Genomic DNA, 23,805 nt, shown 5'->3' with positions numbered 1-23,805 from the left:
TGTAAAAAGTTCCCTAAACTACCAGGTAACGTCATCTGACAAACTTGTCTCTGATGTCGTATTCATAAGAAATAATCCGCTCAAAAATTAATTTGAACAACTTATTTTACACAAACCTCTTGTGGTTATTGTGCTCACTATTTGGGTTTATTATTCAGTTTATCAGTTGTTCTGTACTGTTATAGTTAGCATTTAATATAATATGAAATATCCCTGAAATATATCAGTCAGACTTCATCAGTTTACTCAATTATAGAAAAGAGATCCCTCAAGGAAAAATGTTGGGAACCATGGTTTTTAGAATAATGTCCTAGCTCCTCAACCTTCTCTTGAACCTCATCCACATGTGACTCTAACCTGAAGTATAAAAAGTCAGCATCATGCAAGAGTAGTATGAAAAATAACAATTTTATTATTATTAATGCCTTTTATATAGCATGAAGTTACACCTGTAAGCAGTGTCTATTGCATTCCTCATTTGGTTATCATACGGTCCCGGCAGTCACGTTGTGCCTGTGGTGCAATCATTGGAGAATATGCGCTGTCAAGATGTTTACCCTTTCGCCAGAGTTTTTTGAAGGGAAATTGCAGTTTGAATGAGATTAGAGAAGAGGAGGAAGTGGAAAGTGACAGTAAGCACAATTAAGGAAACATGTTGGATGACTTAGCAAACACGAAGTTCTTGGTTAGTATACTGTGTGAGAAAGAGTCATCATCAGTGGTGTGAAACTTCATTACCACCTCCAGACATGTTTGACTCTTTTCTGTCACAGCGTTGTCCATTTTTTGTTTGTTTTTGATTTTGTTCACCTTACATTAATTTTATAATTTATACAACCAAGATAAAATGTTATTTACAAGTCAAATAACCTGCCAGGCAGTGTCTCGTCACGCCTTGACAGTTACAGTTATTAATTTTTCATTGTAAATTGTCCAGAATCTTACTGTGGAATCCCGTTATACGACAGTCTGTTACTTTGGGCGATCTTTGACATCTCCAGTTGAGTTGACGTTGCTGTGGACTCCGTGCCACCTTTGTTGAGTGGCTTACGGCAGATTGTGGCTGTCAGTCTTCTCCTGAACACCTTACACAGGAACACATAGATAAGCGGGTCCAGGCACACATTAGTGGCGGACAGCCACAGGGTGGTTTCCTTTGCAATGTAGAGAGCGTTCTGTGCCCGGCAATGACTCGCCAAGCTACCAGTTTGGGTCAGAGTGTAAGGAACGCGGGCAAAGTGAAAGGGGGCAAAGCAGATGAAAAACACCCCCACCACCACAAACACCTTTGCTTTGGTTCTGCGACTGGCCGCTTGAGATCTGCTCTTTGAAGCTTTGTATGACTCATAAACCTTCTTGCTGATGAACGTGTAGCAAACCACCATCAAGGCCAGCGTGCCCCAGAAAACCACCTGGAAGTACATAATAACAACACATTAAGCAAGGCAGGGACTCCTCACGTTTTTCATTACCACTCATTTTCATCAGCTGTAATTGAGTCACTAAAAAGGCCAACTGTAGTATCAACATTTTAATAAGTATGTAGTGAAAACACTCTAAAAACGATTCATGAGATTAGTGGATAACGCCTAAAATAAACAAGTTTTTCCTCATTAAAAAATTATGTTTGTTTCATGAATGTGTTTTACTCAGTTGACAACTAATTTAAAGAAGTTTGTTGGCTTTTGACATGTTTGAGTAGGATGGAATACAAATAATTCAGAATATTGTCAATAAAATAGTTTGACCACTAAATACCAACACAACTTATTGATAAATATTAAGTTGGTTCAACTAAATTAAGGATTTTTTTACAAGGTCAAAACAAATCATGTTGGTTGTACTTAACTAATTGAGTTTGTCAGATCATAAAAGACTCGTAGGATTTACTCTATAAGACCAGAGTTGGAATGACTTAAAAAGATGCATGCAAATTTTTACCTTTTTTTTTTTTTTTTTTTTTTTTAATAGAATGAGTGGATTCATTTTTAGAGTATAGCAGGGGTAGGACCAAGTCATTGTTTTGCAAGTCACAAGTAAGTCTCAAGTCCTTGCATTTAAGTCTTAAGTCATACCCCAAGCCTAGACAGACAAGTCCTGAGTCAAGTCCCAAGTCAAAAAAAGGAAAAGTTTACAAAAATCATGAATACTTTTACAAATTTGCGTTTATTTTATTTATAAATTTTCATTTATTTTATTTCTAAAAAAATGGAACTAATTAAAAAAAATGACAAAAATCATTAATTCTTTTTTTAAAAATTGTGTTTATTTTATTGATAAATTTGTGTTTATTTTATTTATTAAAAAAAGGAACTGATTATAGGTAAAATAGTGACTGATCAGTTGGTAGCCTTGTGATTCATTGAGACTTTTAGTCAAGAGAACAGGTGACCTCACAATGCGTCAACATTGGTCAAATATGAAGAATTTTAACAAGTTTGTTAAAAATGATTTAGCTGTTAAACTAACATAAGTTAACAGGGTTCCTGCAGACTTTTTAAAGTCAAATTTACCTTTTTAAGACCTAAACAAAAAAATTAATACTATTTAACATCAACAAACGGCATTAATACACAGCAGTAAACATCATGTTCACATCTCATCGGTGCTCCAGTGCCTGATGCTTTACCTCTCATCGTCCCAAGTTTTTCAGTATATCTTCTAAGTTGCCTCAATGTCATTACTTGTGACCGCATTACGAGTAATAAAGTCATAAAATTATATAACTAATCATGTAACTAGATACAGTAATAGGTAGATTTGATTAGGTTTTCAGACATGTCTCCGTTAGTCTAAGTTTCATCTCAAAATTTAAGACTTCTCACAAGTAAAAATAAGACTTTTTAAGACATTTTATGGCCTTAAATTTCCAAAATCAAATTTAATACTTTTTAAGACTTCTTAAGGATATGCAGGAACCCTGGTTAAGCAAGAGCCTCGATTTACTGTTCTTTATGTAACTTCAGATGTTGAACAAAGTTAGAAGTTGTTGGATCTTCATTTGTAATTTTTGATCCACATGTTTTGGATACTGCAATTCAGTGTTTGTTGATGAACAAATGAACAGAATTATTCTTGGTATAATTTTTTCCGATGGGCGCTGGGTAACGTGACATTAGTTCTTCATGGTTCTCTACTGAAACTTGATTGAATGCTGGATGGTTAAAAAAAACGTGGATCTGGGGAACAAAGTGCCGACTTGCAGGGAATGAATAGCGTTCATGCTTGTAGATTCAGGAAATTAAGGAAAATGAATTGATTTGTGGCACAGTTTTTATATAAAAATCTTTTTAGTCTTTGGTGGAAGGTATCAAGTATTTTCAAGTCTAAAGGCTCAAGTCCAAGTGAAATCAAGAGTCCAGTTGTCCAAATCATTTGTTAGGTCTCAAGTCATCAAATTTGTGTCTCGAATCTGACTTAATAGTGCACTGTATTTAAATTAAGTGATATTGAAGTAATAATTTGACATTTATGAAATCTGCTTGTTCCCTTCCTTGCTGACAGATGAGAATGTTGATAACACCCTCACTGTGGTATTTACCTTCTCTTCTAACTCTTGGCAAGAAAGCGTATCATCCAAAATGTGGAACTACCATAATTCAATAGCTACCTGACAGAAGTAGTTGAATCCTTCATGCCACAGCATGCCAGCTTTGCTCTTCATGGAGGTGCACTTCAGTCTGCCTCCAGAGACCCGTGGCGGCTGGTCACTCAGAATAACGTTGGGTAACGCTAAAGACAACATGACCACCCAAATGGCTGCACTGAGGATCTGACCAACACGAACCCGCTGCAGGGCACACTTCCCAAAGGGCCTGACTATCTTCAGGTAGCGATCCAGGCTGATGAGACCCAGCAAGAGGATGCTGATGTACATGGTGATGTAGAAGAGAACGGCAGAGTATCGGCAGTGGAAGGCGCGCAGTCGCCAGGAACCCACACCTGCATCGCTTAAGACTCTCAGAGGGATGGTCAGGGTCATCAGCAAGTCAGCCACCACCTGTTAATGAAAGGGTCTGTTTTAGTTGTTGCTCTGCACAGACAAATGTAAAACAGCCAAAGCCCTGGTGTCTTACCACATTTTTCAGAAAGACCACAAATGTGGAGGAGCTGGGGATGTTGAAGAAGATCCATGCAGCCAGGGAGTTTAGTATGAGGGCGACTACGAAGAGAATGCTGTACAGACAGGGGAAAACCACCGCTGTCACACTGGTGTCCCGAACGCACTTGATGGAAGTGTTTGACAGGGTGCTGTTCATTTTCCGACCTTTGGAGAGGTCAAAGAGAGGAGAGAGGAAATAAGATAAGGCTAGGAAAATACACAGTTAAGTCATATGAAGACATGGAAGAAATGATGTAAAGAGGGATCAGTGTAAATGTTGTCTAGAGAACATAAACATTTTGAAATTTCCTCCTGGAAGTTGCTCAAAAAGAACTGCAGATGACTTCTCTTTCTTTCTCAACTGGTTTTAGGACTTAAGTCTAAAGAATTAGGTGTCTTTCTGTCCAAATTCAGCAAGTAAAGGCCACTTTCTGTCACTTAAAGGAAACATACAAACATTAAACACATTGTAAGCCTTCTATTTCTTTACATTTAGCAAGGGGTCACTCAGCAGAAGTGACTGCTGTCAGTTCGTAGTGGTACGACTGCCAATTTAATTCAACAGTCCGAATGCTGAGGTAAACTTATAGTAATGTACGGTGATAAAGACGCCCAACAGCTAACTTCTGCATTAGTTCAGTGTGAATTCTCCCCCTGCCTGGCAGTATATCTGCTGGTGTGTTGTCTTTACATTGAAAACCTTAACAGCTTAGAATAACACTGAGGCCAGGAGCAGGAGCTATGGCAACCAAGATCTATACTACTCTCAAACTTTTGTCTGTTTAGTGTGCGTGCTAATGTTAATTAGGTGTGTTACAACAAATTCTATCTTTGAGCCCAACTTAGACTGGTAGTCTATCTACAAGATGCGCTTGTAAAGTCAGTAATTGAGTCTTACCTTCTTATTGTGTCCTTATCGTCTGTGACCGTGGGGTGCGTGAGGAATAATGAATAATGTGTTGAAAAACTACTGTATTTCAAAAAAAGGAAGACATGAAATATCCAATTCCCCTTTCCTCTTCTTACCCACAGGAAGGAAATGTAACTAAAGAAACCCCAAGACTGAAAAAGCTCTTAGTCTTACTTTCTTCAATCAATTAAGAAATAGTACCCCTGACCTAAAGAGGTTTCCTTCTGTCTGCCTTTCTCAGTATTTCTCTCTCCTTGTCTTTAAGCGTGTGTGTGTGTTTGATGCTCTTACAATGGGTGGTCTCTGGAGCTACTGTGTGGCTGTCTTGTCACAATCCCAATGAGTTTGCCAGTCTTCCTCCGGGTGAAAGACCCTTTCCTTCCTTGCTTCCTGTTCCAATTGTCTGCTGAGAGGCTAGTTCTACTCCGTGCCAGTCCCCCTGCCTCCGCTAGCTTGCGTCAGTCTTAGTGGCTGCTGACAGGCAAACACCAAAGCCATGGACTCATTTCATGACCCACATCTAGAGACCTCCTGCACACCACTGCTCCTCCCTCCACCCTGCAACTTATATACCCCACCTCTATCTATCTCATTTCTCATCATGAAACTCGCCTAAGCACTAACCACAGACACAACCCAAAATTTAAAAAAAAAGGAAGAGACGTGCAAAATGACTTCTCACTTCTTATGAAATGTGGTTTTATGGTTCAAGCTATGCTGTGACAAGGGAGGCAAGTTGTTTATTACTAGTTTGTGCAAATGTAAATGTATATTGTATCGTCCGTACATCTGTTAGTGTGTTTTTGCAACACATTACAAGTGCACTGCAAGTTATTGAACATTCACTTTCACTTGTATCTGATTAAGTTCTGCTTTCTTTAAGTCCCTTTTGTGCTGTCTTGATATAAATAGTGCATTCTGAGAAGAACAACATGATTTCCTGTGAGGTTTAACTTGGATCTGTGCCATGAATGCGTCCGATGGGAGAAAAACTGGCTGAGAAATGACGTGCATGTGTTTACAACAGGTCCACGAGTGAGCCGCTGGTTATTTCTAGAGAATAATTATATTATATATTTAGGGTTAACATCTCCCTCTACAATATATTGAGAAAAATTCAAATAAAAATGTCTATGCTATGACAGGCAACTATACACTGTCATCTGAAATAATCATTAGTAAATGTAAATATACTCAAAATTAAACTTAACAAATTGCCATTATTATTACTACCGATTCTAGTATCATGGTGTACTGCAGTCCTGGGTTTGTCCAGTTTGTCCAGGTGGTGTTGCCGTACCTGTAATGTCCTTTTATTTCAATACAAATGTATTTAAAAGTGGAAAACTACAGTGTAGTATGATTGTTATGTAAGCTATACTACTGTTGGTGATGAAGTGTTAATACGTCATGACCAATGTCATGATAAAAGTTCATAAAAAAAGTAAAACAGTATAGCATGTAAAAAAAAAAAAAAAAAACGCCATAAAATGTCATAAAAAATGTCATAGGGTGTACACCATTCCTTTGTGACCCTCAGTCATATGCTGGCTCCCTAAAATGGCACCCAGTCACCAAAACTTTGAGAACCCATAAATATGGACAGTGTAGGTTGTGTACAGGGGCCCGTGGGGTGGAGGGGCCCGATTGCCACATGGAAATACACTCATGTTCAAATTTCAGTACATGCCCTCAAACAGGCATCTCCAACTATTAAGTTAAACTAATAATTTCCTATTGTCTTTTGTAGTTTTTGTCATATACAGATATGTTTTGATGATTGCTGGGTAATACTGTATGTATTGTGATGTTGTCCAGTATCAAGTCATCATTATGTAGCAAGCAGATACGATTTACAGCAGCTAGTTTAGGTGCAAAATCTCTTGAGACTGACAATTTGGGCACATCTGCAAGCGGATATAACATAAACGCGGCAGTAAGACACACTGCTGGTAAAATATATAGGCCTGTGCCTAAAAGTCTGTGTGTGTGTGTGTGTGTGTGTGTGTGTGTGTGTGTACGCTTCATAACTAATGACTAGGGTACATTAGGGCCTGTCATAATAGCAGGCACTGGCGCCCATGGTAACTACCTTACACCGCTGCCCTGATAAAGATTTTTGTTTCAAAATGCTCCAAATTGGTAAGTTTAGCTGTGAAGTTTCTAAAAATGTCTCCATGGGGAAATTCCCCTCACACGGATGGGTCGCAGAAGGAGTACATTGCAAATGGTACATAACATTTAACAAAAATACAAACCCCACATTAAGACATTTACCAGCAGCCAGGTGATCTGTTGCAGAATCACAAACCACAATTAATACAGTGTTGCAGATTCACAGCATGCTTTATTTATTTTACAGCTTAAAATATACATGTATATAACAGACTTGTTTTTTTGCAGTAATCTTCTATGTTACGCACTGATTAGCATGCTGCACATCGATGACACTGGCTGACAGACACACTGCCCATCTGCAAAACCTTATTATAGACATGACCCATTTTACTGTCACCACACAAAATGCAACTACAGTGTGAGATGCAAATTTTAACTCGCCTTAGCTTAACTTGTTTTGCATGGCAGTTTCATTTACAGTCTCCAAACCTGAACTCTATTTGCCTTCTAATTTTGAATTTCCAGAGCCACTATAAAACTGTTTTGTTGACCAAACAGCTGCATAATAACCCCCTTGTGTGTCACATTGTTTATCTCATCCATCCTTATTGTATTTCCTGTAAATGGTTTTCAAGCTATTTAGAGCAACCTTTGACAAGACACAAAAAATAGCACAACTTCAACATGGGCGTGAAAAGTAAATGCAGTGAAGAGCAAACTGTCTCTATGTACATGAAACAATAATCAAACAGTCTGAGCTGAGTCCAGAACATCTTCATGACCTCCGTCAGACTCCGCTCTGTGGTGAAGTGCCCTCTGCTTTGCCTGCTGGGGCTACATTTTTATCATCGACGTCAGTGTCTCTTTGAACTCCCGACACAGAAAGACGTAGAGAAGTGGGACCATGCAGATGTTTGTGCTGGCAAGCCAGAGGCTGAGTTCCTTGGCAAACTTACTGCGTAAGTAAGAACAGCCGGTGCTGGAAGAAATCTTCACTTGTTCAAAAGTGTACGGGATCCTGATGATGTGGTACGGTCCGAACGACACAAAGAACACAATGACAACCAGAAAAACACGCAGTTTGACCTTCTCCTTTCCCTGGTTGTTGCTGCTGCCAGAGTTCCTAAAAGACTGGATAACTTTGTTTGTGATGCAAATGTAGCACACAGCGATGACCACGCTGACGAGCCAGAAGAAACAGCTCTGGTAAATCACTATATATCCATGGACTTCAAGTCCAACCGGTCCCTTCAGCTTTATACAACCGATGGTCCCTGTCCCATTGGCCACTAAATTGTTACTTAAAATGATATTTGGTACAGCTGTGCCTCCAAGCAGCACTACCCAGACTAAGCCTGATATCAGTTTGCTAAAGGTCACATTCTGACAAAACAACTTGCTGCGGGGCATCATGATCTTAGCGAAGCGGTCCACACTGACAAAGCCCAGCAGGGTGATAGATGTGTACTGTGTACTGTAGAAAATGGCACTGAGATAACAGGACAGTATGTACACTGCATCCGAGGTGTTCGGCAGTGCTCTCGCAGCTTTGAACGGGATGATCAAGGTCATGATGATGTCGGCAGCAACTAGATTTTTCAGGTACACCATAAAGGTGGAGGTGGACTTGAGGTGCAGAGACACCCAGGCTGCCACACCATTCAGCAACAACGCTATGGGGAACATCAAGAAGTAGAGAGCTGGGACGAAATTTGGGCTGTATATGAAGCTGTTACACGCTGAATAATTGTGAGATGTTTGATTCGGTGACATCGCTGCAACTGAGGAAAATGACAAAGTATAAAAACATTTTAGAAACCACCAATTCAACTTGTTAAGAAACATATTTTTCTAGGCTCTATCCTGCATTTTAAACAAACTTTAAACAAATGTTACAACATGTGCAATATCATGGACAGTTGATGATTTTAATAGTGTCCCACATGGTCACAGAGAAATCATTTAACAGCCGATAATTTGTCTCAGTTAAGATGTTTTTTGCTACACTTTCTCTGCTGTTTATTGTCAAAGGGAGGATCCATACAGTCATCCATTATCCGTCGCCTGTCCGAGTCAGGGCTGCAGGCTCAGCAAAGCAAAGGATGTTGTTTATGGTGTTGTTTACCATATAGTACAGGATTGAAGTGTAAATCAGTTTGTTTTTAATCAATCTTCTTTTGTTAAAATCTTTTCCCAACCAAATTATTATAGCTTATATGGTCTCCTTGGCCAGAACTTTACAAGTTGTGAATGAGGAAGTAACTAATTCAACTATTTAAACACTATCTGTCATATTTGTGACACCATGTACAACATGCAACATGCTTTGCTTCTCTTGTACCTTATCACACTGTATTAATTTCAGGAGGAGATGTTAAAATGGTAAGCTTAGCGGGTATCTTTGTGATCACACAATAACCTATCACTGATCAAATTTCACATTAAGAACTAATTATGTAAAGAAAGATACATGATAACTTACAGATGATGACTGGACTCACAACTCTCCAACACAAAGCTACAACAGGACCTGTGTGACAATGTACTCACATCATAAGTGTTTAAGAAACACTGTTGATTTTCCTAGCAAACAAATCAACGTTTCAGCTGCGCTCAGACTGGCAATTTTTCATGACATATGCAAAGATCGGGTTGCTGGTCTTTAGACAGAAGCAAAAAGACGTCATGCACCCGGCCCGCAGTGTAAACACCACTTACAGCAGAGATTGAGACAAGAACCTCAGACATCACCATTGCGGTCTCACCTTTAAGATGGAGCTGTAAGGATTTATGTTTTGTTGTTTATAGAGCCTTCGACCTTAACTCTCCTGAATGTTTAATGCTAATCATCATCCACTGCATCATTAGCACAGCAAATGTCCCTGATATTGACATGTCCTTAGCTCTGAGTATCATTTGAAAGGCTAAATAGACATAATTTGTTTCCATACTGACCATTATTGTGTTGTTGATTCCTGGCAGAAGGAAATCAGCTTTACTTTGAGAAACATTGCAGCAGATAATGAGTTTTTAATTAAACAATCTAAAAGGACGAGTCATTTACTTTTTTTTGTGCTCCTCTTTTTCCCCTTTTTTGTTGCTTCGGTAACTTTGTTTATTGATCGACTGATTGCTTGTTTGTTTGATTGACTGACTAGTCCATACCCTTTGAGTACAGCATACCATACCATGACTTAGTCATACCTAAAATTAGAAAAAAAACCCCAAAACATTCGGCCACAGGGGGAGCCACAGCTATCGGTCGCATTTTAGCCATTTCTAAGCATTCTTCTGTTGTTATAGAGCCACCCAGTTGCCAATTAGAGTTAAATTTCTCCAGTCACCTTGAGGCCTAGTTAGGCCTAGATAAGAAATTAGCTCTGTAGCGCCCCCATTTTGTTTGATCGGGTCAATAATGGAGGGGTCCCCTCAGATTATGTGTGGTCATATGCCTACAAAGTTGCGTGGTGATGGGTGAAACCCTTGAGATGTTATACACCTTTATGTGATGAGCCACGCCCTCCACAATATTCATTGCCTTATAGAAGCTCAGTTTTAGTAAATTTTCCAACTTTTGCCAAGAGGGAACTTTAGATATTGGTCCCTAAATTATGCTCACCGAGTTTCATGCAGATCGGTCAAACTTCCTAGGAAGAGATCAATTTTAAGTGTTTTTCAAAAAATTCAAAATGGCAGAAAATCTATATAACCGGAAGTTATGGGTTCTTCATGAGGAGAGGCATCTCTGTGCAAAGTTTCATGTCTCTACGACATACGGGGCATGAGATATGCCCATTCCAAGTTTGCAATTTCAATCGGTTGCTATAGCGCCCCCCTTTGGCCAATTGATGTAATATTGCTTCATTCGCATCCTCCCATGACCCTCTACCACTGTGGTAACTAACAAAGTGGGTGCATTTGTATTTAATTTTAAAATTTTAAGGCACTTTATATTTACAATGCCATAACAAAAAATACAGTAAGCTACTTTATTATGAGAGTAATTAAATATAATGATATAATTTAATGAGACGATGAAAAACAGAATATTGGAAATTCATTCAGATAAAAGACTTTCCAGGGAAGCTGATAAATTTGGATTTATGAGAACTGAAGAGAAAAGAGTTTTATTGCAATTTATTTTAGCCCCTAAAATAACAGGCCAAATTTTGTTAGATAGAATTATTGTTTTATGCAGCAGGAAAATATACTTTGAGCTGAGTCCCCATTTCAACCCCAACTCCTACTGGCTGCAGTCAGTAAAAGTAATGAAGATAAAGGGGATGATTTATATATTCTCAACTTTACTCTTTCACTGTTTTATCATACTGATTAGTAAATCCCCATATAAACCACATGGGAGTAAAGACTGCATCATTACTCAGACTGTTGGTTGGACTGTATCTGCAGTGACCTCATCGCAGGACAAACTAAACAAAGGAAGACTTCAAACTTAAATTTATTGGTAGAGGTTTCACAATAACACATCAATATCAGATTAAAACATAATGTTGAGTTGTGAGAACTTGAAAGAAAAAATGTACTTAAATAAATACACTGTATATTTATACACACATAGCTGCAGTACACTGTACATTCATAAAAGATATGCAGCTCTAAGCCATGACCACATGTGAATTTATGTGTTTAAGTGGTTTTTCTCACCTAATTTAAAACATAATAACAATATTTGTATGTGTATTTCTGCAGTAAAATTGATATGTTTATCTTGCCCTGTTTCTCTTAATGGACCTTTACTCTCAATAGATGCTAATCCTCACTACGCCACTAGAGGGCAGTACAACATAAAAGTAAAGATCTGAAGTTGCTGTGAGACTACTAGGGTTTCTACTGCAAAGATTATCTTGCCTCCAAAAATTAAACCCGCAGCCTAATTATTGACTAACAATATGTCATTTATGTCTAACTTTTTAAAGGCACTTCTCTTGATGACTAATAACTCTTTCTCCTACTGTGAAACATCCTCATTTTCCCCTGAATACACCCCGATACAGATCCCTCTAGCTTTCATCATATCGACCAGTTTGTCTCTGTACTCCTTGCACAGGTAGATGTAGAGAAGAGGATCCAGGCAGGCGTTAGTGGTAGACACCCACAGGGTCAATTTATGGACTATCCCCACCCACATTTGAGCACAGATATCAATATGAAAGATTTCGTACAGTGTGAATGGGATACGCATCACGTGGAGAGGCACAAAACACAGAAAAAACACGAGGAGGATCAGGAAGACTCGCAGCTTGGTCCTCTTCTTTCCCTGGCTGTTGTTGCTCCCTGAGTTTCTGAAGGACTGCAGGACTTTCAGTGTGATGCAGATGTAGCAGAACACAATCAACATCAGGACGAGCCAGAAAATAGTCTCCATAAATAGAACCACAAACTTGTGAAATGTCACACCGGCTGGACTTTTCTGGGACAAGCAGAAATCTCCAGTCATATTAACAGGAACCTGATCTGTTAGAATGATTGTTGGGATGGCTGTACCGCCAAACAACAACACCCAAACAGTTGTGGACATGGCAACACTAGAGACCATGCTTTGTCCTAACAGCTTTCCACACGGCCTAACGATTTTGAAGAAGCGGTCGAGGCTGATGAGACCCATTAAAGCGATGCTTGTGTACAAACAGCAGTAGAAAATGACACTAGAGTAACGGCAGGCAAACATCTTTAACTGAACTGCTGCCTCAGGAAGCTGGCTAGCTGCCATCGGTGGGAGCGTCAGCGTCATGAGCAGGTCAGCAGCCACCAGGTTTTTGAGATACACTATGAAGGTAGAGGTGGACCGGAGGTGCAGAGACACCCACGCTGCGACCCCATTGAGCAGTAATGCAAAGGGAAACAAGAAGAAGAAGAGGTACGAGACAGCCACGTCTACTGTCACAAGGCTGTATGAAACACAGCCAGAGGTGGAGGGTGCTGTGTTGTTGGACACCATCATAAAACCTGGAATAAAGAAAAACAAAAGAAAACAGGACATCAAAGAAACATTCAGCTTTTTAATCCGAGGGTTCCCACATATTTACAACTTTTTCGTAATATTTTACCTCATTATCATGACTTTATTCAAGTAGTTAAAAAGCGCCTGTCACCTCTCTGACAACAAGCAATTTGTGGAGGAGCTTAATTCCAAATGTGGCGGTATGCACACTTTGTTTCCCCCAACTATACTTGGCCATTATTCGAGCACGGTCCCACTCCGACGTCATTGAAATCCGGTGCTTGGGCGGCCGGTTGCCGTTATAACTAAACAGTGCCCAGCAGAGTCAGGGGGAAACACGGCAGGACAAGGACGAAAGTTACGGCAACAAAAGTCCGAGTAGGGCGGGTGGGTCCAACAAACGCCAACTTTCACCCAAGAGAGCGGTGTTTGTGTCCTGTAAAATTCTAAAGCCAAACTCTGTTCTTTTTTCCTAAACCTAACCCTGTTTTGTTGCCTGAACCCAACCATGTGCGTTTGTTGTTGAAGGGGGAAAAAAAAGGTCAATAAGCGGAGTTGTACCATTTATTTTGAAAGAGACTATGTAAACAACCAACACACCCAGGGTACCTTGCATGTGGTATGCGGACATTGAAAGTCCATGAACAAAACATCAATAAGTGATGAGGTTGAGATGAGAATATGTTGATCATTCTGCCTTTGGGAAACAGCCAATAGCAGATCACTGGATGCAGCAATGGATTGGTTGACCATCAGTAAAGTTGTCTCGCAGCTATACCTATGCTTGGCCTGCTGGTAGAAGGGTGACATCATCTGGCCGAGCTACAACAGACATGAAATGCTGGTGTTCTGTCGAGCAGCCTTTGGTTGTCTTGATGCTTTGTCCTTTTAGCATGGCTGACCAAAGCTGCTTTGCCATGCTGTCACCATCACACTTTTGGTGCAGAGCCTTCATCTAGTATGGAGCCAGTCTCAAGCCATGTATTATATTTGTCGTTCGAAAGCCTTACATTATTAAACATGCACTTCTAAGGCATTGTGGATAGGCAAATTGCTATCATTTGCTAACTTTTACCGCCACTGACTAGCTGTGTATGCCAAAGTGAATCATACTAGTGATGGTTGAATGTTTACACAGTGGGTTCTGTAGGCCCTGCACACCATATCCCCATGCAGATCTTTTGCTTTTGATTCATATTTGTGAAGTACACTTTGGAAGTAAAAGAAGCAGTGTTGGTCAGTTGCTACAAAGGCTGCATTGAGGTGAACTTAGTGATTTCAAAGTAAATGGCGAGGTCCAGGGCACTGAGAACTACTACTGCCCTAATATTTCCTGCTGTCCTGTTGAACCTGATTTGCATCGGCCATCAGTTTAAAAGACATTTGCTACTATGATTTGGTTTTGAATGCTCAACCAGAGCATTTGAATGCATCCTGGACACTGAACCTGACACTTCAACTTTTGACACTGACTGACCGAAGTTATGCAATTGCTGAATTTGTTTTCATCATCTCATTAACAACACAAGAGCAAAATGATAACGTTGGTTCCTCACATAAAGACATGACACAGAATATACCAACTTTTAGGACCTGGTGTTGAGTCACAGTCCCTCCTACTTAACAGATCTTTGTTAAGCTTCTTCATTTCATCTCCTTTGTAATTGGTTTGGATTTGATAAATGTAATGAGTAGATGTTTGACCTGATTCATCTCACCGGTGTCTAACATGTTCCATGTTTATTTATGCAGTTAAATTTAGATTGATACTGGGTCAAGAATGGGCTATGACCATAAAAATAAGTGCCCAGTATAACAGTGGCAAAAGAAGAAGCAAGCACTTGTTTGATTGTAATGAATCTGAGCATGAAAACTTTATTAAATCCTCTGAATAATCTTTACACAGTGACTGTAAGTCTATTATAGTCTCTCTGTCTCTAATCATTATAAGGCCATTTCATTCAAGAAAGTTCTTTGACCAGGCCCATTTTTAAGTCTCTCAGAATAAATACAGTTAACTAAACAGCATTAAAACCAAGTCAGTGTTAAGCTATTTCATGTTTGCTCTAAATCACACATTCTATACATCTAACAAGAGAGTTTTATTTATTTAATCACCTCTTAGTCTAATCTAATCTTTCTCCAAAATATTCTGAAACAAAATGCATTATTGAGTCACTCACCAGCTTTGATTATCTCCCTCTCTCTGTGCAGCCTGGGACATTAACACCTTCACTTTCAAGATAAATCACCAAAGTGTGTCAGCCTCTTTAACCAGAGATGCAAATCCAAGAACAGTGAGCTGCTGTTGGGGGAAAGAGGATTCAAATGACATAGCTTGTGGTAAATCCTGTGTTTTTAGGCAACTTTAATTTGTCTTTGAACATCAAATCTATCTATCTATCTATCTATCTATCTATCTATCATACTGGATGTATAATTAATTTTCCAAAGACATGTGGTTACATTTTGAGACGTGATAAATGATACCACTGCTCATAAAAAGTAAATTCCCGTCAAGAAGCAGCCACTGTTAGTGAAATGAATCATATCGTGGCTGAGACAGCAGTATGCGGTTAATATCTGGTTGTGTGCAACATACCAGTCACATAAAATGATACAAGCCACAGGTACAACAAATAATGAAACTGTCATTACATCTTAACTTCCTTTATTGTTGTTTCCTTATGCACGTCTGTAGAACTGGTAGGTCCAATAACAGCCCACCATATTACCACAGATACTTGCTTACTTACAGTAGATGGGGATCATTGTCAGCAGCAAAACTAAACAACAGTCAATCAGACATAACAGTTTGACACATTTTTCTGCTGTATGATCAGACCATGCTAACACAATTAATCAGCAACACCTTCACGCACATGCAGCAATAAGAGATCACTGTGTATTGACAGGAGATCACTCAAGGCGTATTATACAGGCTGACTATTTTAGAGAAGTACTGTGGATGTAGATTTATTTACATAAATGCACCAATTTCTTCTTTTCAAGATAAGAGGTTATCGTGTCAGAGGAACTAGTTGTTATTATGAAATGGAATAGAGAACCAAAAGAAAAACAAAGAAAACATGTTAGTGTCAGTTCTTATGGTCTGACACATCACCAGCAACAAAACTTTGTATTGATAATTATACTTTATCTTAGTGGCAACATTATTGTCTGTTTTCTACCGACAGTGAAAGAGAAGTTGATTGCTTTAAGTTACAATGATAAAACTGTGGGTTTTTAAATAAATGGTTTTGCAAATCAAGATACGATCAAGATATTGTTAACAACATATGAGAGAAAATAGTTCACCATGTCTGTCATCTGTATTTCTCTAATGTTTAGTCACAAAACTGAACTTGGATTTGATCCACTTCTTAGCAACAGGACATCTGGCCCAGTCATCATGAGAAGATGTAGGAGTTGTACGTTTCTGCAAACCACAAATGTGTACATGAGTCACAGTTTGAGACCAACAAACAAACAAGCAACCCACCACTGTTTTTTAGTGGCTTTTTTGCCACCAAATGTGGGTGTTTTTTAGCACTTGAGGCGGATGTGGCTCAAAGGTAGAGCGGGTCGTCCACCAATCTAAAGATCAGCAGTTTGATCCCCGGCTCCTCCGGTCTGCGTGTCGAAGTATCCTTGAGCAAGATACTGAACCCCAAATTGCTCCCGATGGCTGTTCCATCAGTGTGTGAGTGTGTTAAAACTGAGTAGCAGGTGGAACCTTGTATGGTAGCCTCGGCCACCAGTGTGTGAATGTGTGAATGTGACTTGTACTGTAAAAAGCGCTTTGAGTGGTCGGATGACTAGAAAGGCGCTATACAAGTGACATACAAGTGCAGGTCCACTCTGTCACTGTTCTTCCACTGGGGATAGTGCCATGAAAACCAGTTGTTTTTAAAAGAGAAATTGTTGCATTTCCAGCGGGGGTTGTTATTCCTAATTAAAACTGAGTTGTCTTTGTGCCTAAACATAACCACACGTTAACCTCATTCATTCATTTTCTGTAACCACTTATCCTGTTAGGGATCGTGAAGGGGCTGGAGCCTATCCCAGCTAACATTAGGCCAGAGTCGGGGTACACCGAGTTGTTGAAATGTAAAGTTTCAACATCTGCCACATAATACCATAAATGTTAAGTATCTGTGGTTTGCAGAGACGTGCAATGCCGCCATGTTTTCTGCAGACTGGGTTAGGACATCATCACAGAACTTCAATGTTCAGATACCCCAATACAAAAGTCTTCATCATGTCCAGTGGTTTTATGCATGGAGAGAAGAGTCTCTCAGTGCGGTGCTGCCTGTGTCCGAGTCTGACCCTCTCCCTGTGAGCCAGCTACAGGTCCCAGCCGGCAGCCGCAGGGTCTTGAACAGAGTGGTCCTGAAGGACTTACAGAGGAAGAAGTAGATGAGAGGGTCCAGAACAGAGTTTAAGGATGAGAGGAAGAGTGTGCTTTCCTTCAGCTGGAAGAAGAAGAGTTTGAGTTTACAGTCAAAGAGAACCCCTCGGGTCTGGCTCATGGTGTACGGCACACGGGCGAAGTGAAATGGCACGAAGCACACAAAGAACACAGCCAGAACCAGAAACACGTTTGCATTCATTTTTCTTTTGGCCTGGTGGGGTTTCCGAGTCGATGCCTCTCCTGGTGCTCGACATATCGTCCCTCCAGCACTGTGGGCCTTAGTGCGGGAGTAGGATCTGTACAGCTCCTTGGTGATTAAAGTGTAGCAGACGATCACAGTCACAAGGTTGCTCCAGAAAATAACTTGACAGACATGATTTACCACCTCATGCCAGTACAGCCCAGCCTTAGTCTTCAGGTCACTGCACTTGAAATAAGGAGACGTTGGGGTTTTACTGGTCAGGATGACGTTAGGCAAACAGATAACCAGCAGAAAGGTCCAGATGGCTCCTGAAAGGATTTTGCGACGGGCCAACCGGGCTGCGTTAGTCCCTCTAAAGGGCTTGAGGGTCTTTCTGCAGCGGTCGATGCTGATGAGGCCGAAGAAGAGGATGCTGATGTACATGGTGAGGTAGAAGAGCACAGAAGAGACGCGGCACACAAATATACGCAGCCCAGTGGAAGCCATGTTCGAGTCTGCTAACACCTGCAGAAACACAACAGTACAATGTAGAAGACTGGATACTAGGTGCTCAAATTCAAGTCATACAGCAGAGTATAATAGTAAATACTAATATATAATAATAATAATAATAATAATAATAATAATAAATCTAAATAGCCATTGTTTATAAAGTGATTCTAAGTTGTAACTAATGACTTTATTTAATAGCTTTAAGGATTTATATTGAATTACAAGCCAATTCTTTGGTAGGACACTTTTTCTTTGTAGCTGCAGGGCTTTTGGTGCACGATCCATTTATTAACTGTTTATTAACATTTACTGCAGACTTGATGGATTACTGTAAGAAAAAAACAAACAAAACCAAACCAAACAAAATCCTGTATTAACCTTTGTAACTGCAGATTGCTTACTAAGTTTTTATAATAGCTTATTCATGTAAGAAATTCCAGGGGCTGGTTGCACAAATCACCTTAAGTTAGGATTTTCTGTTTTCCTTAAAGTCCTAATTAAGGTTTCTTCAAAATAAAATTGGTTGCACAAAATGCCCTTAACTTGTTTTCTTATAGTGTCCTTGAAATGTTCAATTAAGTATTTATGGTTTTCGCCTTGTTTTGGTCTTATACCTAAGGAATCCCTAGACTGGTGCACAAAAAACCTTAGCATCCAAAGCAAGATAAAAAAAACAAAACAAAACAACAAAAAAAAAACTAACTGCAGCATGACCAAGTTCATGGTGATAAATGAGAAGAGTAGAGAAGAGTGTTCTGCGACCAGGAGAACCTAGTGGATACACTTGATTTTACACTTTAGATTTGACTGAATTGATTTTCGTTGCAATGTCTTCCATCAGTCATTTCCAGTTTTCTGGTATTTGGGGATCAAATGTACTTTGCACTTTGTGCTTTCTATGACTGTATTCCTCCAGAAGAATAATCTTTTCCTCCTCTGACCAACATGGTTTTCTTCTGCCATTTTTACTGTTGTAAAACTTCTTTCAGTTCAGTCAAAGAGATAATGATTTTTCTTAACCAAGGAAACATTTTAAGGAATTCTGTGCAACTGTGTAAGTCTGTAAGAAATTAAGTCCAAGTGCCATACTTAAGGAGAAAACTTAAGGTGTTTTGTGCAACTGGTCCCAGACCCTTTAGCAATGACTATTAACATGTGTAACTTCAAAATGGTCTTAACTGAAACAGATTAGAGTCATGACGAAAAAGAAAAGAAAAAACGGATCTGCATCAATGCGAAACATTTACTTTTATAACAAGATGTTTTTTCACATTTTATCAAGATATTTTCATGTTATAACAAAATATATGTATGTTATTACTACACAATATGAAAACAATAAATTACCATGTGTTTACATGACATGTTTCATGTTATTACAAAATAAATAGTGTATTGTTATAACAATTAAAGTTGCTTGTTATAACATAATAAGTTTGTATGTACTAATAACGTGAAAATATCTTATCATAACATAAAATTATTTTTTTTAAATATGAAAAACATCTTGTAATAACAGTAAACTTTTCACATTACTACATAATACTGATCTTTTTTTTCTGGCATGGCAGCAATATGCCACCATATGCATGCACATATGAGTTAAACACCCCATTTTTTTTTGAGGCATATTTACCTTTAATGACAGGACAATTTGAAGTGTGAAAGGAGGAGAGGGGACATCTTGCAGCAAAGGGCCACGGGCTGGAATTGAATCCGTGGCTGCTGTGACAAGGACACTGCCTTTGTACATGAGGCACCCACTCTACCCACTGTGCTTCTGGGCACCCCAGTTAAACACCACACTTCATTAAAGAGTTATTAAATTTCTAACAGCAGCCTTGATGCCACAACTGAGCAACCCAAATGTTGCTCTTATGAACGACCTCCTACTATTCTATTAGAAATTGTTTAATAACCCTCAATAAAACCAGCAGCTACAACTTATTAAATTGTGCTTCATAAATAAATGGTGCCAAACCTTGAAAGGGAATGTGAAGGTCATGACAACGTCCGCAACCACAATATTCTTCAGGTAAATAATGAAGTGAGACTTAGAGGGGATGCGGAAAAACACCCATACAGCCACGCTGTTGAGCATAAGCCCCACCAGGAAGAGAAAGGAGTAGAGGACGGGAAAAACCACTGTCTTCAAAGCATTGTCGCGGGAACAAGTGCTGTTGGTGTGGCTGTGATTGCCAGTGAGCAGGGAGGAAGTCATATTTCTCTCCATGAGTGCCGTCTGGAAAGAATACAACAAAAAAGTTGAAGTTAAGTACACTCCTAGAATTAAGAGTCATTAATATAACCGCATCACAGAGGGTGGACAAATAACTTAAGCCTGGCAATTTTACAGTTGACAAATGTTCAATTTGTGTAAAGACTGCTGATGGCTGAACAATGGAACAATTCTAAAAGCAGTGTTTGATATCTGCACTTCATGCCTTCATGTAGCCTACCTTTGAAATCTGCAGTAGCCGTGCAATAGAAGTACATTTCAACATTTGAACAAGATGTAAATGTATAACAATTATAATTTAAGGATTTGTAACTGACCTGTTAATCTGTGTCAGTGAAGTCCCATCAAACTCCCAATGCAGTCCTATTGAGATTTTTGGTCCCTCTCGCTTCTGTATTCTTTACAAGTGTGATCTGAAACCGACCATCTGTCAGCTCCAGACAGTTTCAATGTTTCAAACAAGTGTGTGTGCATGTGTGTGTGCAGTTTGGTGGCACATAAGTCACAGGAAGACTTTCTCTTTTTCTTCTCCTTTCTCTTTCCTGTCACGAAGAATGGCTAAAGACTTCATTTCTAGGTCTATAATAATAGACGTGAGGACTCTCAAGTTTTGGTGTATTAATTGGCCCCAGAGGGCAACTGATTTCCAGCTGATAATCACTAAGATAACACGAGACCAAGACATCTTATAAACAAGACACAAAATCACATTAGGCTAATCTGAAGGCCTCATTATGTGCTTTAGTTGGACACATGATTTTTTATGGTGGACTCTCTCATATTGACAAGTTGTTTGGATTAAAGTGTCAAAAGGCTATAAACATGCGACCCCTCATTTGTTTTTGAGATGTGTATTACGAGCTAATGTGTTTCCTCTTATTCACTCATTTTGCTGTGTAATGTCCATCACTTCTGCATTATTTAAAACTGTGGTGAAATACACTTTTTTGTGTGTTTTCTCATGAGTAATGTTTTCCTGTACTTACAGAAATGTTGCACGTGAATAAAAACATTTCTTCTTATTAGAGTCACACTAACCTGTCATTTGGTTCATTTAAACAGTGTGCTCATTCTAGATATTCAGAAACAGGAACACTACAGACAGCCAGGGTTATTCAATTATCATTGCATCGGGAGTCACTGAAATACGTCTTTCTCTTTATGAAACTTTGTGAAACAGACATTTTGTTCCCATTTTAGGTGTTTCACCCTCCAACCTCGCGCTCTTGGAGACAAAGCATGAAGAAACTTCCCCAAACTGTTGTCTGTTATAACGCATAGCAGACACACTCCTGTCCAAAAGTCTTTAAGATAAACAATACGCTGACATGAAATCTAAGTAAAACAGATTTTACCCAGTCTGAAGTGACCAACTCACTGTATGATCTTGTTTGTAAAGACATACAGTTGCCCATTGCTCTACCTAACAATGCTTGGCTTTTGTAGGCCAGTTTTGCTGCAGAATAAAGCGTTACCTGGGCCCAGACCTCTACATGTGTCTGGTATTTTGAGTTTTTGAGTGATGGGAGTTGCACATTTCTCAGGCCAGTGCAGGGCACACTGACATGATATGTGTGTGTCAAGTAGAGGCAAAGCAATGTATGCTGAATGATCATTCAAAAAAAATAATTAAGCTGTATCTAACATAAGGCTGATAACTCATGAAATCAACAAGTGTTTACCTTTATGTATTGTGATAATTATGTTGAGGACTATAGTAAATGGACAAATATCTACCAACTCATATGTACAGTATATTGCATCACAGTAGTATCAGACATAAAAATGGCATTGATGATAAAAGTATTTCAGTTAAAATGCAAAACAAAACCAAACACTAACAGGCACTAAAAGTTGAGCCAAACTGCAGCAGCAACTCTCACTGAATCAAACTCAGTCATTACAACATGAGTTGTTACAAAACAAGTGTTTGTTCAGTTTTTATTCTACTAGTCCATACCCATTGGTAGCTTTGTCACCTTCTACCTATGCCAGTCCTCAATGCATATGTGCAGTTTCACATAGATTGATCACGTCAGTGAGTAGAAAAATGTGGGACAGACACAATGACACACTGACAGTTTCTGTGGTTACGTACAGCATACCATACCATGACTTAGTCATACCAAAAATCAGAAAAACCCCCAAAACATTGGGCCACAGGGGGAGCCACAGTGATTGGTCGAATTTGAGCCATTTTTAAGCATTTTTCTGTTGTTATAGCGCCACCCAGTTGCCAATTAGAGTTAAATTTCTCCAGTCACCTTGAGGCGTCCTGTTCTACATATCTACCAAGTTTAGTAAAAATCGATATGGCCGTTAGGCCTAGATAAGAAATTAGCTCTGTAGCGCCCCCATTTTGTTTGATCAGGTCAATAATGGAGGGGTCCCCTCAGATTATGTGTGGTCATATGCCTACAAAGTTGCGTGGTGATCGGTGAAACCCTTGAGATGTTATACACCTTTATGTGATGAGCCACGCCTTCCGCAATATTCATTGCCTTATAGAAGCTCAGTTTTAGTAAGTTTTCCAACTTTTACCAAGAGGGAACTTTAGATATTGGTCCCTAGATTATGCTCACCGGGTTTCATGCAGATCGGTCAAACTTCCTAGGAAGAGATCAATTTGAAGTGTTTTTCAAAAAAATTCAAAATGGCGGAAAATCTATATAACCAGAAGTCATGGGTTCTTAGGCAAATTTGTTCCTCATGAGGAGAGGCATCTCTGTGCAAAGTTTCATGTCTCTACGACATACAGGGCATGAGATATGCCCATTCAAAGCTTGCAATTTCAATCGGTTGCTATAGCGCCCCCCTTTGGCCAATTGATGTAATATTGCTTCATTCGCATCCTCCCATGACCCTCTACCACTGTGCCAAATTTCACATGGATTGACCAAGTCAGTGAAGAGAAAAACGTGGAACAGACACACACAAACACACACAGACAGAGTTTTCGTCATTATATACTAAGATATAGTAAGATTGCCAGCACTGCTGCAGAATGATTATGGAGTCTTGGGTGCATCACAGGAATAATAATACACATACTGTGATCTCTAAATGTTAAAGGAGCAGTGTGGCATCCAGTGATGAGGACTGCAGATTGCAACCAGCTGAAACTTCTCCCATGTGCCAAATGTGAACTCCAAGTTAGATTTTCTCCAGTGTTCTTTGTTCATGAAGTTTTTACTGGGAGATGAAGTGTGCTCGCCTTTTATTCTCTGATAACTTAAGATCCAGGCGTTCAAGAGGGTTTTACAAGGAGTTGAACTGTCTGCAGAGGGCTCTTCCTCTCCAGAGCAAACGGATCAGGTGAATAAAAATGGTTAAAACACTGAATAAAGCAATCTCAATTTCTGATGC

The 23,805-nt window shown here is 39.4% G+C and overlaps 3 protein-coding genes and 1 pseudogene across 4 annotated transcripts; all 4 read right to left on the bottom strand.

The window, feature by feature from the left end:
- Positions 1 to 389: 389 nt before the first annotated feature.
- Positions 390 to 5,567, bottom strand: LOC117259812 (P2Y purinoceptor 13-like). Of its 2 annotated transcripts, XM_033631566.2 has the most exons (5): positions 5,304 to 5,567; positions 5,001 to 5,022; positions 4,077 to 4,267; positions 3,611 to 4,000; positions 390 to 1,412 (listed from the first exon to the last, which is right to left on the bottom strand). In XM_033631566.2, exons 3-5 carry the CDS (start codon positions 4,257 to 4,259, stop codon positions 942 to 944), a joined length of 1,044 nt encoding a protein of 347 aa, XP_033487457.1. In that variant the 5' UTR covers positions 4,260 to 4,267; positions 5,001 to 5,022; positions 5,304 to 5,567; the 3' UTR covers positions 390 to 941. The 2 variants fall into 2 exon arrangements, with proteins under 2 accessions (XP_033487457.1, XP_033487456.1); XM_033631565.2 differs by lacking the exon at positions 5,001 to 5,022.
- A 2,361-nt stretch (positions 5,568 to 7,928) lies between these two features.
- On the bottom strand, positions 7,929 to 8,816 carry LOC117259201 (P2Y purinoceptor 13 pseudogene; annotated as a pseudogene).
- A 3,174-nt stretch (positions 8,817 to 11,990) lies between these two features.
- Positions 11,991 to 15,387, bottom strand: LOC117259200 (P2Y purinoceptor 13-like). The gene is made up of 2 exons (XM_078167056.1): positions 15,276 to 15,387; positions 11,991 to 13,097 (listed from the first exon to the last, which is right to left on the bottom strand). Exon 2 carries the CDS (start codon positions 13,090 to 13,092, stop codon positions 12,100 to 12,102), a length of 993 nt encoding a protein of 330 aa, XP_078023182.1. The 5' UTR covers positions 13,093 to 13,097; positions 15,276 to 15,387; the 3' UTR covers positions 11,991 to 12,099.
- A 359-nt stretch (positions 15,388 to 15,746) lies between these two features.
- Positions 15,747 to 20,914, bottom strand: p2ry12 (purinergic receptor P2Y12). The gene is made up of 3 exons (XM_033632017.2): positions 20,757 to 20,914; positions 20,182 to 20,442; positions 15,747 to 18,212 (listed from the first exon to the last, which is right to left on the bottom strand). Exons 2-3 carry the CDS (start codon positions 20,431 to 20,433, stop codon positions 17,367 to 17,369), a joined length of 1,098 nt encoding a protein of 365 aa, XP_033487908.1. The 5' UTR covers positions 20,434 to 20,442; positions 20,757 to 20,914; the 3' UTR covers positions 15,747 to 17,366.
- Between the last annotated feature and the right edge of the window lie 2,891 nt (positions 20,915 to 23,805).

The sequence above is a fragment of the Epinephelus lanceolatus genome, chromosome 4 (assembly GCF_041903045.1).
Source record: "Epinephelus lanceolatus isolate andai-2023 chromosome 4, ASM4190304v1, whole genome shotgun sequence".
NCBI classification, from domain to species: Eukaryota; Metazoa; Chordata; class Actinopteri; order Perciformes; family Serranidae; genus Epinephelus; species Epinephelus lanceolatus.
This window is presented reverse-complemented; position numbering and strand designations above follow the sequence as displayed.

What these genes read in the sequence shown, in the direction of transcription:
- p2ry12 (XM_033632017.2), bottom strand. Translation starts at nt 20,433, where the DNA reads ATGGAGAGAAATATGACTTCCTCCCTGCTCACTGGCAATCACAGCCAC. An exon ending in CCTTCACATTCCCTTTCAAG is followed by an intron (nt 18,213 to 20,181) that starts GTTTGGCACCAT and finishes GTGTTTCTGCAG; the next exon opens with GTGTTAGCAGACTCGAACAT.
- LOC117259200 (XM_078167056.1), bottom strand. Translation starts at nt 13,092, where the DNA reads ATGATGGTGTCCAACAACACAGCACCCTCCACCTCTGGCTGTGTTTCA.
- LOC117259812 (XM_033631566.2), bottom strand. Translation starts at nt 4,259, where the DNA reads ATGAACAGCACCCTGTCAAACACTTCCATCAAGTGCGTTCGGGACACC. An exon ending in TGGTCTTTCTGAAAAATGTG is followed by an intron (nt 4,001 to 4,076) that starts GTAAGACACCAG and finishes TTTCATTAACAG; the next exon opens with GTGGTGGCTGACTTGCTGAT. An exon ending in GATTCAACTACTTCTGTCAG is followed by an intron (nt 1,413 to 3,610) that starts GTAGCTATTGAA and finishes ATGTACTTCCAG; the next exon opens with GTGGTTTTCTGGGGCACGCT.